Source organism: Vulpes vulpes, chromosome 8 (genome assembly GCF_048418805.1).
Source record: "Vulpes vulpes isolate BD-2025 chromosome 8, VulVul3, whole genome shotgun sequence".
Taxonomy (NCBI): domain Eukaryota; kingdom Metazoa; phylum Chordata; class Mammalia; order Carnivora; family Canidae; genus Vulpes; species Vulpes vulpes.
Window position 1 is genome coordinate 47,916,753 of NC_132787.1, and position 12,393 is coordinate 47,929,145.

The 12,393-nt window shown below is 44.7% G+C and overlaps 1 protein-coding gene across 4 annotated transcripts in view; it reads left to right on the forward strand.

The window, feature by feature from the left end:
- The first annotated feature begins 518 nt into the window (after positions 1-518).
- The window catches only part of C8H1orf162 (chromosome 8 C1orf162 homolog), a 30,867-nt gene continuing 18,992 nt past the window's right edge, over positions 519-12,393 (forward strand). For 2 of the 4 annotated variants that reach the window (XM_072766448.1, XM_072766449.1), the window contains exons 1-7: positions 519-1,170; positions 3,049-3,168; positions 3,347-3,455; positions 4,297-4,363; positions 5,013-5,107; positions 5,372-5,439; positions 5,583-6,274. In XM_072766448.1, coding sequence (XP_072622549.1) covers positions 3,356-3,455; positions 4,297-4,363; positions 5,013-5,107; positions 5,372-5,439; positions 5,583-5,744 — 492 coding nt within the window. In that variant the 5' untranslated portion in view covers positions 519-1,170; positions 3,049-3,168; positions 3,347-3,355 and the 3' untranslated portion in view covers positions 5,745-6,274. Of the gene's footprint in view, positions 1,171-3,048; positions 3,169-3,346; positions 3,456-3,693; positions 4,052-4,296; positions 4,364-5,012; positions 5,108-5,371; positions 5,440-5,582; positions 6,275-12,393 lie in introns of those variants that run through there. The other 2 variants (XM_025983290.2, XM_072766450.1) reach the window with 2 other exon arrangements.

A 12,393-nucleotide genomic window follows, 5' to 3' on the forward strand; every position in this document is an offset into this window, starting at 1 on the left:
CCTCATAAGAATTCTTGCTTTATTTTCCATAAACTGTATAAATTGAGAACATTCTTTAGTAAAAAACAGTAATAATAATAGTTTCAGAGATTATTTTCTTTTGTCACACTTCTTGAATCCTCAAATATCTGATTTCATTCTCAAGGTTCTGTTTTCTTATTGGGTCAAACTCAAAACACAGTAGAGTGACCAGGACCTCTGTGGTGTTCTTAATTACTATACTCCAAATTTCTTAAATATTTGTGAATTCATTATAGTGAAACTTTCACAAATTCTATTTTGCATAATATTGCTAACTCCATATGTTTATTTTTCTAAATTCATCCTCCCTCCACTTTTTACTACTTCTTTTAAGAGGCAAAGTACTTTATGAACATTATTTTATGGATAAATGTTTATAAAGAAATGACTTGCCTTCTTTTTGAAGGGATCTCACAGCTCCTTTTTTTAAAAAGATTTTATTTACTTATTTTGAGAGAAAGAGAGAGAGAGCATGAGCGGGGAGGAGGGGCAGAGGGAGAGGGAGAGAGTCTGGTTAGCAGACTCTGCTGAACATCAAGCGGCACACGGGGTTTGATCTTATGACCTTGAGACCATGACTCGAGCCAAAGCTAACAGCCGCTCAACCCATTGAGTCACTCAAGTGGCCCCAGGGATTTTCCTAACTCTTAACACATTTCATGTCTGCCCAGCTAGCACCTCATGCTTGACACTAGTTTTTGTTCCTCCTTATCAACTTTATCTTCCTGGTTAGAACAAATGAGATTTGAAGATGCTTGGTGACAATGATAATGTTATATTGATGGGACTTTCACCTTATCTCACATGGTGGTTAAATACTTAATAAATACTTACTTAGAAATAAACTTGTCTTAACCCCCTGTGTTCTGGTGTTTACATGTCAAAAGATATAAAAGAAGCTATTCATGGGATTAAAAATAGGTGATATTATAAAAATAATTTAAAAATACATAGAGAGATAGATAGTGTTGGCTTAAAGAGGAAGTTTGACCTCAAGTTTAGACAAGATCTTTGCAACACACAGCTTGATGGGCTAGTACCAGTAAATCATTATTTCGTCATCTCTGAAAAGCAGGAGTAGTCACGGAAACAAGTGAAAAGTTCAGTCTTAAACGATTGGCATCTTATGACCGGACTTTTTCTTAGAAGGTAAATGCATTTACCCCATGCTTTTAATCTAGATGAAATAATCACTTACCAAAAGAAAATGTTATCTAATTTTTAGTGGTTTCTATCATTTTTGTTTTCTGTTTAACTTTATTTAAGGAGAGAAGGGTTGTATTTGAGTGGCTGTATGTAACTGGTGGATTTTATGGCAATCAGTAAGAGTCTCCAGTAATGGACAAAATGTGAAAAAGTATATATAGCACTGTTTCTATTTTAATTTATGCTCTGTCAAATGTTTGGGGTGTTGTTTTCAAGTGGAAATGTGTTTCCTGTTTTTCTTGGCCTGAATCCGTGAGTATTTATTTCCCTGCAGCACTGCATGATGGTTTTGTCTTTCAGGGTGGGGTGACCCAAAATTTTTTAAAGGTGGCTATAGCAGCATTTCTTTAGGACAGTTGTAAATTCAGAGCCATTTATGTGAAGGTTAAGATTTTACAGAAACCTATGATCCTCTCATCTTCCACCTCCCCAGTAGTGAAGCCTAGTATAAATTCATAGGATAAGATCATGCTCTTTTTAGGTCAAACACATATTTCAATATTTAAAAAATACTCTATAAATATTTCATGGTACTCTACAAAGAGCACTGTTGGCTTTTAAATTAGAAAAAGAGCAAAAAGTGCTAGAAAAATTGCTACCACTGATGATTCTGCTACAGATGGTGAGCTTCCTATTCTTGTGTCTCAGAATTCTCACCAGATTTCCCTGTCATCATTTTATCCTAGATTATGTTATTTGATTTATTCTTTTTTTCTTTTTAAATATTTTATTTATTTATTCATGAGAGAGACACACACACACAGAGGCACAGACACAGGCAGAGGGAGAAGCAGGCTCCATGCAGGGAGCCTGACATGGGACTTGATCCCTGGTCTCCAGGATCACACCCTGGGCTGAAGGCAGAGCTAAACCACTAAGCCACCTGGGCTGCCCCTATTTGATCGATTTTAAGACACTTAATGTCACTGTTGCTGTTGTAACTGGTACATGGCAATGAGATATCCTTCTCCTGACCCTCCACATGTCTAGGACTCAGAAACTGATACATTTTTGAAAGCTGAACAATTAAACACAAATAATAGATGGCATTTATTGTCTAAATAAACTACCTTGAAATACAGCAGGTATTGGAAGAGCCAAAAATTCTTGTCATGGGCATGCCTAAATATGAAATGAAACTGTGGTTTCCTAAAATTGTTTTATTATTTTATTAAATAAAAGTGGAAACCATTTTCATCAACAAAGAAACCAGTTAAGCAAGCTACAGTACATAGCTGTAACATAAAGACTTATCACCACTTAAAATGCTTGTAGAAAGTTTTGGGTGACATGGAAGGAATGTTTATGATAAAAGAAAAAACAGTAAAAACAACAAAAAAGGAGATATGAAGTCTCAACTAGCTTTTAGGAAATGCATGGAAATATAACTAAAAAGAAATGCGCTATAATATTAACAACAGGTAGTAGGATTTTGAGTGATCTTACTCTGCTGATTTTAGGTACTTTATACTTTTCTAGTACAAGGAAATAAAAGGGAAAATACAGAAAGCTTAACATAAGATGTAGAACCATAGCCTACATACTGACATACTTGAAAAGACAATATAGTACATTGAACAGAATAAAAATTCTGATATACCCTAGAGGAAGGACCTTGATGAGAAAATGAGTCAAGACTTAGCCAGCACTGCCAGGGAGGACTGAGGCCTCTATGACATTCAATATTAAAATCATCCATTCATTTTCTCCCATACTTGGTTCAATTCCATATTTTCTAAGCAAAACTGGTTTTAACTGTCTTTCTCACATGTTCTGATAGAATGTACTGGTAACACCAACATGTTCCTTATGTCATTTCAGTTTATACATCAGTCTCCTGTGAGTTAGTTGGTGTGAGTTAGTTCTGGGCCAATCAGTCAATTCTTGGTGCCCTGCTGAGACCACATTTCTGGAGGGGCAAGCAGAGGACTGGCTGTTGAGGTATGCTAACCACAACATGTATAAAGCCCCCCACCACTGACCTCACTAGAACACCCAGCTTAACTAGCCTCTCCCTCTCACTGATACTGCTCTGATACTAAAATCACAGCCTCAGAGTTCACCCCCTCCGCCACACTTCCTTTCTAGGCTTTCTAAGAGGAACACTTTTTATTCTCAGGAAGACGGCATGGGAGGAGGGGGTTCCAGACCTGAACCCGACGATGGTAAGTCCAGGACAGAAACCGTTACCTGCCTCACTGCTAAGGCAACATGGACTGGATTAACCAGTAAGTGTGCCACGGAGCTGTAATGGGACCGCACTGTGAGTTAGAGTTAGAGGAATTAAATATTTTTTTTTAATTTTTTTAAAATTTATTTATGATAGTCACAGAGAGATAGAGAGAGGCAGAGACACAGGCAGAGGGAGAAGCAGGATCCATGCACCGGGAGCCCGACGTGGGATTCGATCCCGGGTCTCCAGGATCGCGCCCTGGGCCAAAGGCAGGCGCCAAACCGCTGCGCCACCCAGGGATCCCGAGTTAGAGGAATTAAACCGTACCTAAGGCCAGGAAGGGTGATAAACGGAGCAGGGGGCAACGGTCTGTCCTCCCAGTTTGGGGAAGAGGGGTCTGGGGCTCAGCACGAGACCCTCCCGTGGCTTCCCTTGCTGCTTGAGGCCCGAGGCCACCTTCGGTTGGTTATTGGTGAAGCTGCCCCACAAACAACGGAACACACCAAAAAGGGCAGCAGTTTCCAAGGCCAAGTTCCCCAAAATTTTGGGAAATGCTAGTTCTGGGTTTCGCTTTTTGTTGTCTGCGGCCTGGCCCCGACACTGTGTGCCTCTGCCGAGGGGCCCATCAGATCTTGGAGAGAGCCGCAGGAGGTGCGTTTGGTCGTCAAAGGGGTACATAGGGCTTAAACACTGGGGCCCTCTTTCATCTGGGCAGCAGACTGTTTTAGGTCCCGGCTCGTTTTCAAGTTAAGGATCCAGCAGACAAAACGCTGTTCTCCCTTTGCAATGCGGAACCCTCCATGGTTTATCTTCCCTGGCTGCTTGCATAGGGTGGGGTGCCCCGGACGCTTCAGCTGGACAGGTCCTGTGCTCTGATGCTCTGCGCTCTCCCACAGGCGGACCGAGCCCGAGCCCCACGGTCGCGACGGTCGCCGCTGCCCCCACCGCGCCGCAGCACACCGCGTAAGGGAGTCCCCGCTGCTTCATCTTGCACCGTGCGGCCCTGCAGGCTGTGTTGACCTCCCAGTGATGGAACTTGGGAGGGAGGTCCGGGCGACGGGGACCAGAAACAGTCAAGGAACTGAATCGGTTTTATCTTTAGAGTGTGTTTCTTAACCTGGAGATCCCTCAAGAGATCCATGAATCCCCTGGGCCGATCGATAAAATTGGCTGTGTGGGGGAGGGGGCTTATGAAGATTTTTTTGAGGGGGATGAGAACCCACAGTTTTCACTGAGGCCTCAAATAGTTCTGAAATCCAAGAGCCAAAAGCTGAGGGGCAGTGGGTAAAAGTCACCTAGGCAGCAGGAGGGCTATTTCAGGGATGTCCCCACCGGCAGGAACCGTCACCCTCTGGTCTTCGGCAGGGGCCTTTTAAAAGTCCAGCATGGGGGATCCCTGGGTGGCGCAGAGGTTTAGCGCCTGCCTTTGGCCCAGGGCGCGATCCTGGAGACACGGGATCGAATCCCATGTCGGGCTCCCGGTGCATGGAGCCTGCTTCTCCCTCTGCCTGTGTCTCTGCCTCTCTCTCTCTCTGTGACTATCATAAATAAATAAAAAAATAAATAAATAAAAGTCCAGCATGTTATCTGCTCCCTCTCTTTGCCCAAACAGCATACAGCATTTGGCCTTCGCCTTTCTTGCTGGGGTCCTGCTGACACTGCTTCTGCTGGCCCTGGTCTTCTTCATTGTAAAATGCTGCAGGAAATGTAAGTGGTCTCCAAGACATGGGACAGCTCTTCTGGCTTCGCCATTGAGAATGGAGTTGGCTCTGAGGGACAGTAAAACCCTGGTAGCTCACCTTGTCCACAGACCAAGGACCTGAACCCCTCACTCCATTCTCTGCCATCCCCATGGTCCACTTTTCCCACCTCCAGCACCCACCCCCTCACCCCAGCCTGCGGAGAGAGAGGCTTCTCATTCCTCCACACCCCACTGAGACTTGTCCCTCTCTTTCCTTGCATCTGTGGCAGGTCACTCCAGTCCCTGGGCCCTGGATCCTCCCTTAGACCCTCACTCCAGCCATGATCCTCCAGCCAAGGTAAGATGGCCACACTGTTCTGGGACACTAGGCATGTGCACCTCTCATTTCTTTGACCATCTGTGACCACAGCCTCCAAGTGACTTCTAAAGAGACACCTTCTTCCAAATTGAACTCACTCATTCCCCCTCCTTCCTCTGCAGCTCTCATCCCCGGAGGGAGCACTTACCTATGCTAAAGTAACTTTCAAAATCTCAGAAGAAACGAACAATCACCTGACTGAGAAACATTCTGCGAACTTGGACCCCGTTGTCTATGCTCAAGTCAAAGTGACAGACTCTCCCTACCTTTCCAATGAGGCTTGATATCAGTCCCTCTTCTTCTCAGCTCCATGTTTACACATCACTTTCCCTTTGGACAAACTCCAGACCACGGCCTGGCCAAACTCCAGATGGAGCTGTTTGTGTGATTTGGAAACATTAGCCAGCAGTTTTGAAGACCAAGGGTCAGTCTTTCTCTTGGCCTAAGAGGAGGTTACTGGCCCTCCCGTTTTGACCGGCAGCCTGTTATTCCTTTGAGAACTGAGACTGCTCCCTTGTCCCCTTCCAAAGTGTGTGGTACCGAGCTCAGCACACACAAAGTGTTCGCTCAGTGCCACTGACCAACTTGGGGAAAGTCAGCCAAATGGGCAAGTTAGCAAGAATTACAAATAAAAGCAAACCCTCTGCAATGCTGGCTCCTCCCACATTATTTATCTATCTGGTCCCATCATGTCCAGAGATCCAGAACTCATCCACGGCCAGAAGCCTAACAGAGGTGGCAGTACTCTAGAACAAGCTCAGGATGGATCGGGGCACAGGTCTCAAGCTCTGCACCAGCTAGCTGCATTCTTTTGGTAAGTGTGTTAAGCTTTTAAAGCTTCAAATGCTTCATCTTGAAAATAGAACTAATAACATTCACCTCTTAGTGTCAGAATAAGTGAAATGTCATCTTCTTAGGTACTTTTTAATGTTTTTTTTTTTTTTTAATTTGGGAAAGTGAGAGAGAGAGAGAGATGAGAGCACAGGAGCTGGGGCAGAGGGAGAGGGAGAAGCAGACCCCCTTGCTGAGCAGGGAGCCCAACCCAGGGCTTCATCCAAGGACCTGAGATCATGACCTGAGCTGAAGGCAGATGCTTAACCAGCTGAGCCACCCAGGCACCCCTCTTTAGGTAATTTGTACATCCCAGGGTTTTATAGAAATATAAGGTCCCTCTTCTGTAAAGTGCTACTGAAATGTGCATATCCACCTCCTTGCTATAGCATAGAAGATACACAAAGCAATGTTACATGGGAGCTAAAAATGTAAATGTTAACCCTCCCCAAATCCTAATGGATAATCCCATAGACAGTCCCAGTAAATATACCAGTAAGATTGTTTTTCACTCAGTAAGGTTACTCTAAAGTCCCTGTGTAGACAATAAACCAGAAAGCAAATGTAGAAAAATTTATAAAAGAAGCAAATAAAAGAATATAGGAAGGTTAGCTCCAATCGCTGCCTAAAAGTACTGTTTTATTAAGCATGGCTCATTAAAATGTGTTCATGGTTTGTGAATAAACACATGGGATAGAATAAGATGACTAGAAATAGATATACATGAGGAAATTGAGAGTATGATGAAGATGGCATATCCAATCATTTGGGGAAAATTGGTTTATCCATTTTCCAAACTGCCTAAGATGGTGTTTCAACAGGTAGGCAGCCATGTGGATGAAAACAAGATCAGATCTACAACTTCCTCCTTAAATCAAAATAGATTTCAGATAAAAAATTAAACTGTAAAAAAAATTATAAAAGTATTAGAAGAGTATATGGGACAACTTTAAAAAATAGGATGGTCAATGCCTTGAATGTATGACCCAAAGTCAATGAACTGGAAAAGATTGATTAACTGGACTTACAAAATACCATTCGAAATGCCAAGCTTGGGAAATATTTGCAAAGCATTTCATAGCCAAAGTACTAATTTTGCTAATATATTCAGAGCTCCTCTAAGTCAGTAGGGAAAAAATCAGCAACTTAATAGAAAATAAAAAGGACAAAGGGTAAGTCTAGGTTAGTGACAGAAAAGGAAATATAAATGGCTTTTAAACTTATGAGGAGATACTCAAGTTTACTCATAATAAGGGAAACAATTAAACTACAATTAGATGTTTTTCCATCAATGAGATTAGCAAAAAAGTTTGCTAACAGAGGCTCCAGGGTGGTTCAGTCAGTTAAGCATCTGCCTTTGGCTCAGGGGCTCAGGTCGTGATCTCAGGTCCTGGGATGGAGCCCTGAAGCCTGGTTCCCTGCTCACTGAGGAGTCTGTTTCTCCCTCGCCCTCTGCCATGCCCCACCACTTGTGCTCTCCCTCTCTCTAAAATGAATAGATAAAAAAGTCTTTAAAAAGTTTGCTAACAAACCACTTGGGCAGGACTGCAGGGAGCCAAGATGCATGTAGAGTTGCTATGGAAGGCAATTTGGCAAGAGCTAACAATGTTTTAAATCCTATTACTGCAAATGCATCCTGTAGAAAGTCACCTGTGTAGCTTAAATTATAATGTTCACCAAAGTGCCTAAAACTTAGTGAGGCTCGTTATACTCTAAGTATATTCCAAGTGCTTGGCATGTGTCCATGGAGGCCTCACAAAACACCAGGAGGTTACAATTTTTACTATTCCCACTTTAGAACAGTAATGTGCCCAAGTTCACACCACTAGTAGGTAGCAGTGCTGGGGCTCATACCCAGGTAGGTGGGCCCCAGAGTTTGCTTATTTGTCCATTAGGCTCAACTCTCTGAAACAATGAAAGATGGAGCAAACCCTCAGTGTCTATCGAGAGGGGACTGGCTAGTGGAGTACAATGTAGCTGCTAAAAAGAAGTAAGCAACTCTATGTTCAAAGAAAAAAAGATCTCCAAGTTATGTTAGACGTAGGGTGCAAGCTGCTGAACAGAATTCTGACTGTCCAGTAGAGTATGTGTACGTGTGTGTGCATGCTGCACCCATGTGCACCTGTATTTGTACATATTTAGTCTGAAAGAAAACACCATTAATTGGTCTCAGTGATTGCCCCTGGGAAAGGGAGCTTGATAACTGAGGGACTGAGGGGCAGGGGTGGGAGGAGGCATTTTCCCTTAAAAGCCTGCTTGTAACTTCTGAAGTTGTTCACTTACGTTATTGAGGATCTTTAGGGAACGCAATACCTGGTGATCCCATCTGCACCTGAATTCTGAACCAACTGAGAAATAAGAGGACTCAGGAGATAGAGAACAAAGTTTCACCTTTATTACAATGAGAGCATAGCACAGAGGTAGCTACAGAGAAGCGGGGAAAGTCCCCTCCGCCACCCCCACATCAGAACCCGTGGCCCAGCGGCGCCCAGGGGTTGCAGGAGAGATCATGTGAGCCTTGAAAGCTGCACGCAGAGGGTTGAACAAGGAAGAGGAAGTGTATGCCCAGAGTCTGACCCACAAACTCACATCAGACTCACTTCCTCCGATCGGACGTCACTGAGGAGTGCTACCTCAGTGGAGTTCAGTCTATGGCAAAGGAAGCAGGAGTGGAGAAAAGCAGCCTCCCCAAATCTCTTTTAAAAATACACTGGGTCATATGTTTAAACATTGAGGTAGGGAAATTAAAGTTCAAAGAGACAAATAATATAGCCAATGTCTCCCAGCTAGTAAGTGGCAGAGCAACGTGACACCCAGTCCTGCAACTCCCAATTCCTGGCATCTTATCTACACAACAGGCGGCCCCACTGGAGCATGCAGAGGGGCAGAGATGTGAGCAAGGGAAAGTGGGGCGACCCGACCCAGAGGGCAAGTTCCTTCTGAGATGGAGCAGCTGCTCCTGACAGCTGGATTTTGGGAAGACGGTGGAAGACTGGGCCCCTTGTGGGAGCCAAAAGGCCAAGGAGAAAGATGGTTTGGGGCCTTAGTCATGTGTAGAGGCCACAGCACAGCAGTGGCAGCCCCAGGAGGGCAGCAGAGGCTCTTCTGTCCTGGCTGTGGGAAGCTCCTTGGGGAGGCCTCTCTAGCTTTCTCCTGTTCCCAAACTCTGGGCTAACAGCAAACAATACAACCAACCTTGAGGCTACAAGCTACATCAGCTTCCTCAGTGAGAGCGAGGGCTTTTTCAGTGGCTCCTCGAGAAGTGAGCATTGTCCTAGGGCCACCCACTTGGACATGAAATATCATTAATTGCTCTTCTCTGTTTCCTTGAAGTTTCCTATTTTTAACAGCAGAATTTTGGGGTTTGTCTCCCCATCGTGAAAATGTATTCACCTAGCTTTACTTACTGGAGGATGAAATGAGTAATTAGATAATTGACCATAGATTTAAAAAGTCTTCACCAGGGAAGGGAAGAGGAAAAGGTGCTAGAGCTCCCGTTCATGGAATCAGACCAAACCTGCAGGATGCTCAGGGGAAATGGTTGTCCAGATACATAGGTATAAATCCTCTAAGACAGTTACAGATGTTTTCATGTGTCATGGAAGGTGTTGTCACTGTTGTTTTTAAGATTTTATTTATTTATTCATGAAAGACACACACACACACACACACAGACACAGAGAGAAAAAGACACAGGCAGAGGGAGAAGCAGGCTCCCTGCAGGGAGCTTGATGTTGGACTCGATCCCAGGACCCCAGGATTAGGCCCGAGCCAAAGGAAGACGCTCAACTGCTGAGCCCCCCAGGGGCCTCGTGTCATAGAAGATCTTGCCCTGTGCAGTAGGGTGGCCTAACCCAGCCCAGACTTGGTTGCTATTTGCGGAGTCAGTGGGCTTGCGCTTTGGCCACAGAGGAGGGACCGGAGTTGTTTTCTGGCTGAGCAAAAAGGCTGCTGAGTAGCTTCAAGTTCCTCACTGAGGGAGGGGTTGGGATGGAAACTGAAGGAACTGTGTCCATGAAAGATGCTGTGAGAGCCTAGACCTAAATGTGCAGAGCAGGTGCAGAATTGTGTCAAGAGCCAACCTCCCTGCCCTGGCCCTGCATGGACCCCAGGGCCGCCGAGCATCCTGAGTCCTGAGACTAGCTGACACCCTTGTTACTAGACACAAGAAGACCAGGGATCATTAGGGCAGCAGAGTAGTGATATGCACCCCTGGGAACTCCCTGACACAGCAGGGGGACTTCACAGGGGTAGAGAAGGTGCAGACATGCAGGTGGCAGTTCTGGCATGACTGACAGCACAGCTGCACTTGCACCCACAGCTGCTGATGCTTCCTGATTTGACTGAACATTTCACTCACTATGCCTTGGTTTCTCACTGAGCCAGAGCGGCATCCGTTCAGTCTGGGGGCGGTTTCCCATAGAGGACAATCTTTTCATCAAGAAAATCTGAGACCTGCTGGTTTGGCCTACAGCCCTTTCTTTGGGTACGACAGCAAGGCATACCAATGCAGAAATAAATATTGCAATATTATACTTGAAACCTTTGCAGAAATACATTTCCAGTGACATCCCAGGAGAAGTCAGTTGTACCAGGGAGTTCATCCAACACCAATCAGGAATTTATTGGTGAACCAAAAAAACACAAGTGATCCCTCAGACCCCTGACCAAGATTCTGCCCCCCTTCTTCTCTTGCTATGGCTGTGCTTACCTAGCTACAAGGGATCGCTGGCAAATCGCAGGGTCCTTCAGAACACCTGAGAGATCACAAACAGTCCCCACAATGTGGGCAGTGGTCGTCTTGGTGACTTTATGGTAGCATCACTTAATTTATAAACTAAATAAAAGAAATCTTCACTCACATCTGTTCAGGAAAAGCCACTTCCTTTGGAGTGAGGACACATGAGGAGAACTTCAATAAGTTGCCTAATTTGTGGGCAACAGAAAAAAGGAAATCGAGTCAAGATCTGTTGCCCACCTCAGCTGTGTCTTTCTGGCAGTAAAAGTTGCAAACTCTCTCATGGTAGCTTTATGGGGACTAAACAGCACAGTTTGTTTTCAGGGCAGGAATTGGCTGTCATTATTTGACCGCTCATGGCTCAGTCAGTAGGGAAGTATGGCATATGGAGCTTGCATTTACCTCTCACCAAGCTTTGGTAATATAATGCAACTGGACCCCTGCAGAACATGGGAAGGTCAAAGCCAGAAGGGTCTTTGATTCCAGCTGCCATGTTTCAATTGCCTGGGTGTGAAGAAGCAGGCAAAACAAGCCGTACCACCCTGTACTCAAAAGGAATAGGGTTGGATTCCACTGCCTCAACTTCCACAACACCGTGTGCCTCCCCTGTAGAGTACTTACACTAGCTGGCAATTTTTCTTCTGTGTGATGGTTTGTCTCCCTCCCACCCTATATTATAAATGCCATGAAGATAGATGCTACTTCTTTTGCTTGTATCCCTAGCATCTAGCATGGTCCTTGTGCTTTGAAAGAACAAATGAATGTGTGAATAAAAGCTCCTGAGGAGTATGAGGATAGAGTCCTCAATCTATAGAAGAGAAAACAGGCCTAGAGAAGTGAAAAGTTACCCCAAGATCATGCCTTAAATAAGTGACAATGGTTTTTGCAAAAACCTACAGTACAGTTGTGTCCCAAAGGGAGTTGCCTTGGGCACAATTGAGAAAGATGTTGCTTCACCTATGTTCTCCACCTCCAGTGGTTCCCAAAGCTCTCAGAGGACAAAAGGGAGCCGAAACTTTTATTTCTTAGGGCTCCTGCTCTCCCATGGGGCCAAATGATCACAGGGAGAATATGAGACCTCGAAGTCTTAGTTTTGAATTCCAGATTCTTCCAGCTTTGCCCTGTGTTTCAGTACCAGGTGCTTCTAGGTGCATGTGTGTGTGCATGTTTTCTCTCACTCTCTTTGCTTTTCTGCCCTTCCAAACCCAGAGGAGGGGGGAGTCTGCTCGTAATTATGCCTACAGTCTCTCTGTCTGTGGCTTCTGAGCATAAAAAGCCCTACTGGCCAAACAGTGGTGCTTGAACATGATATTCTTTCTACCCTGTGTCCTCTTGAGAGGTTAGCAGAACCAACACATGGTGGT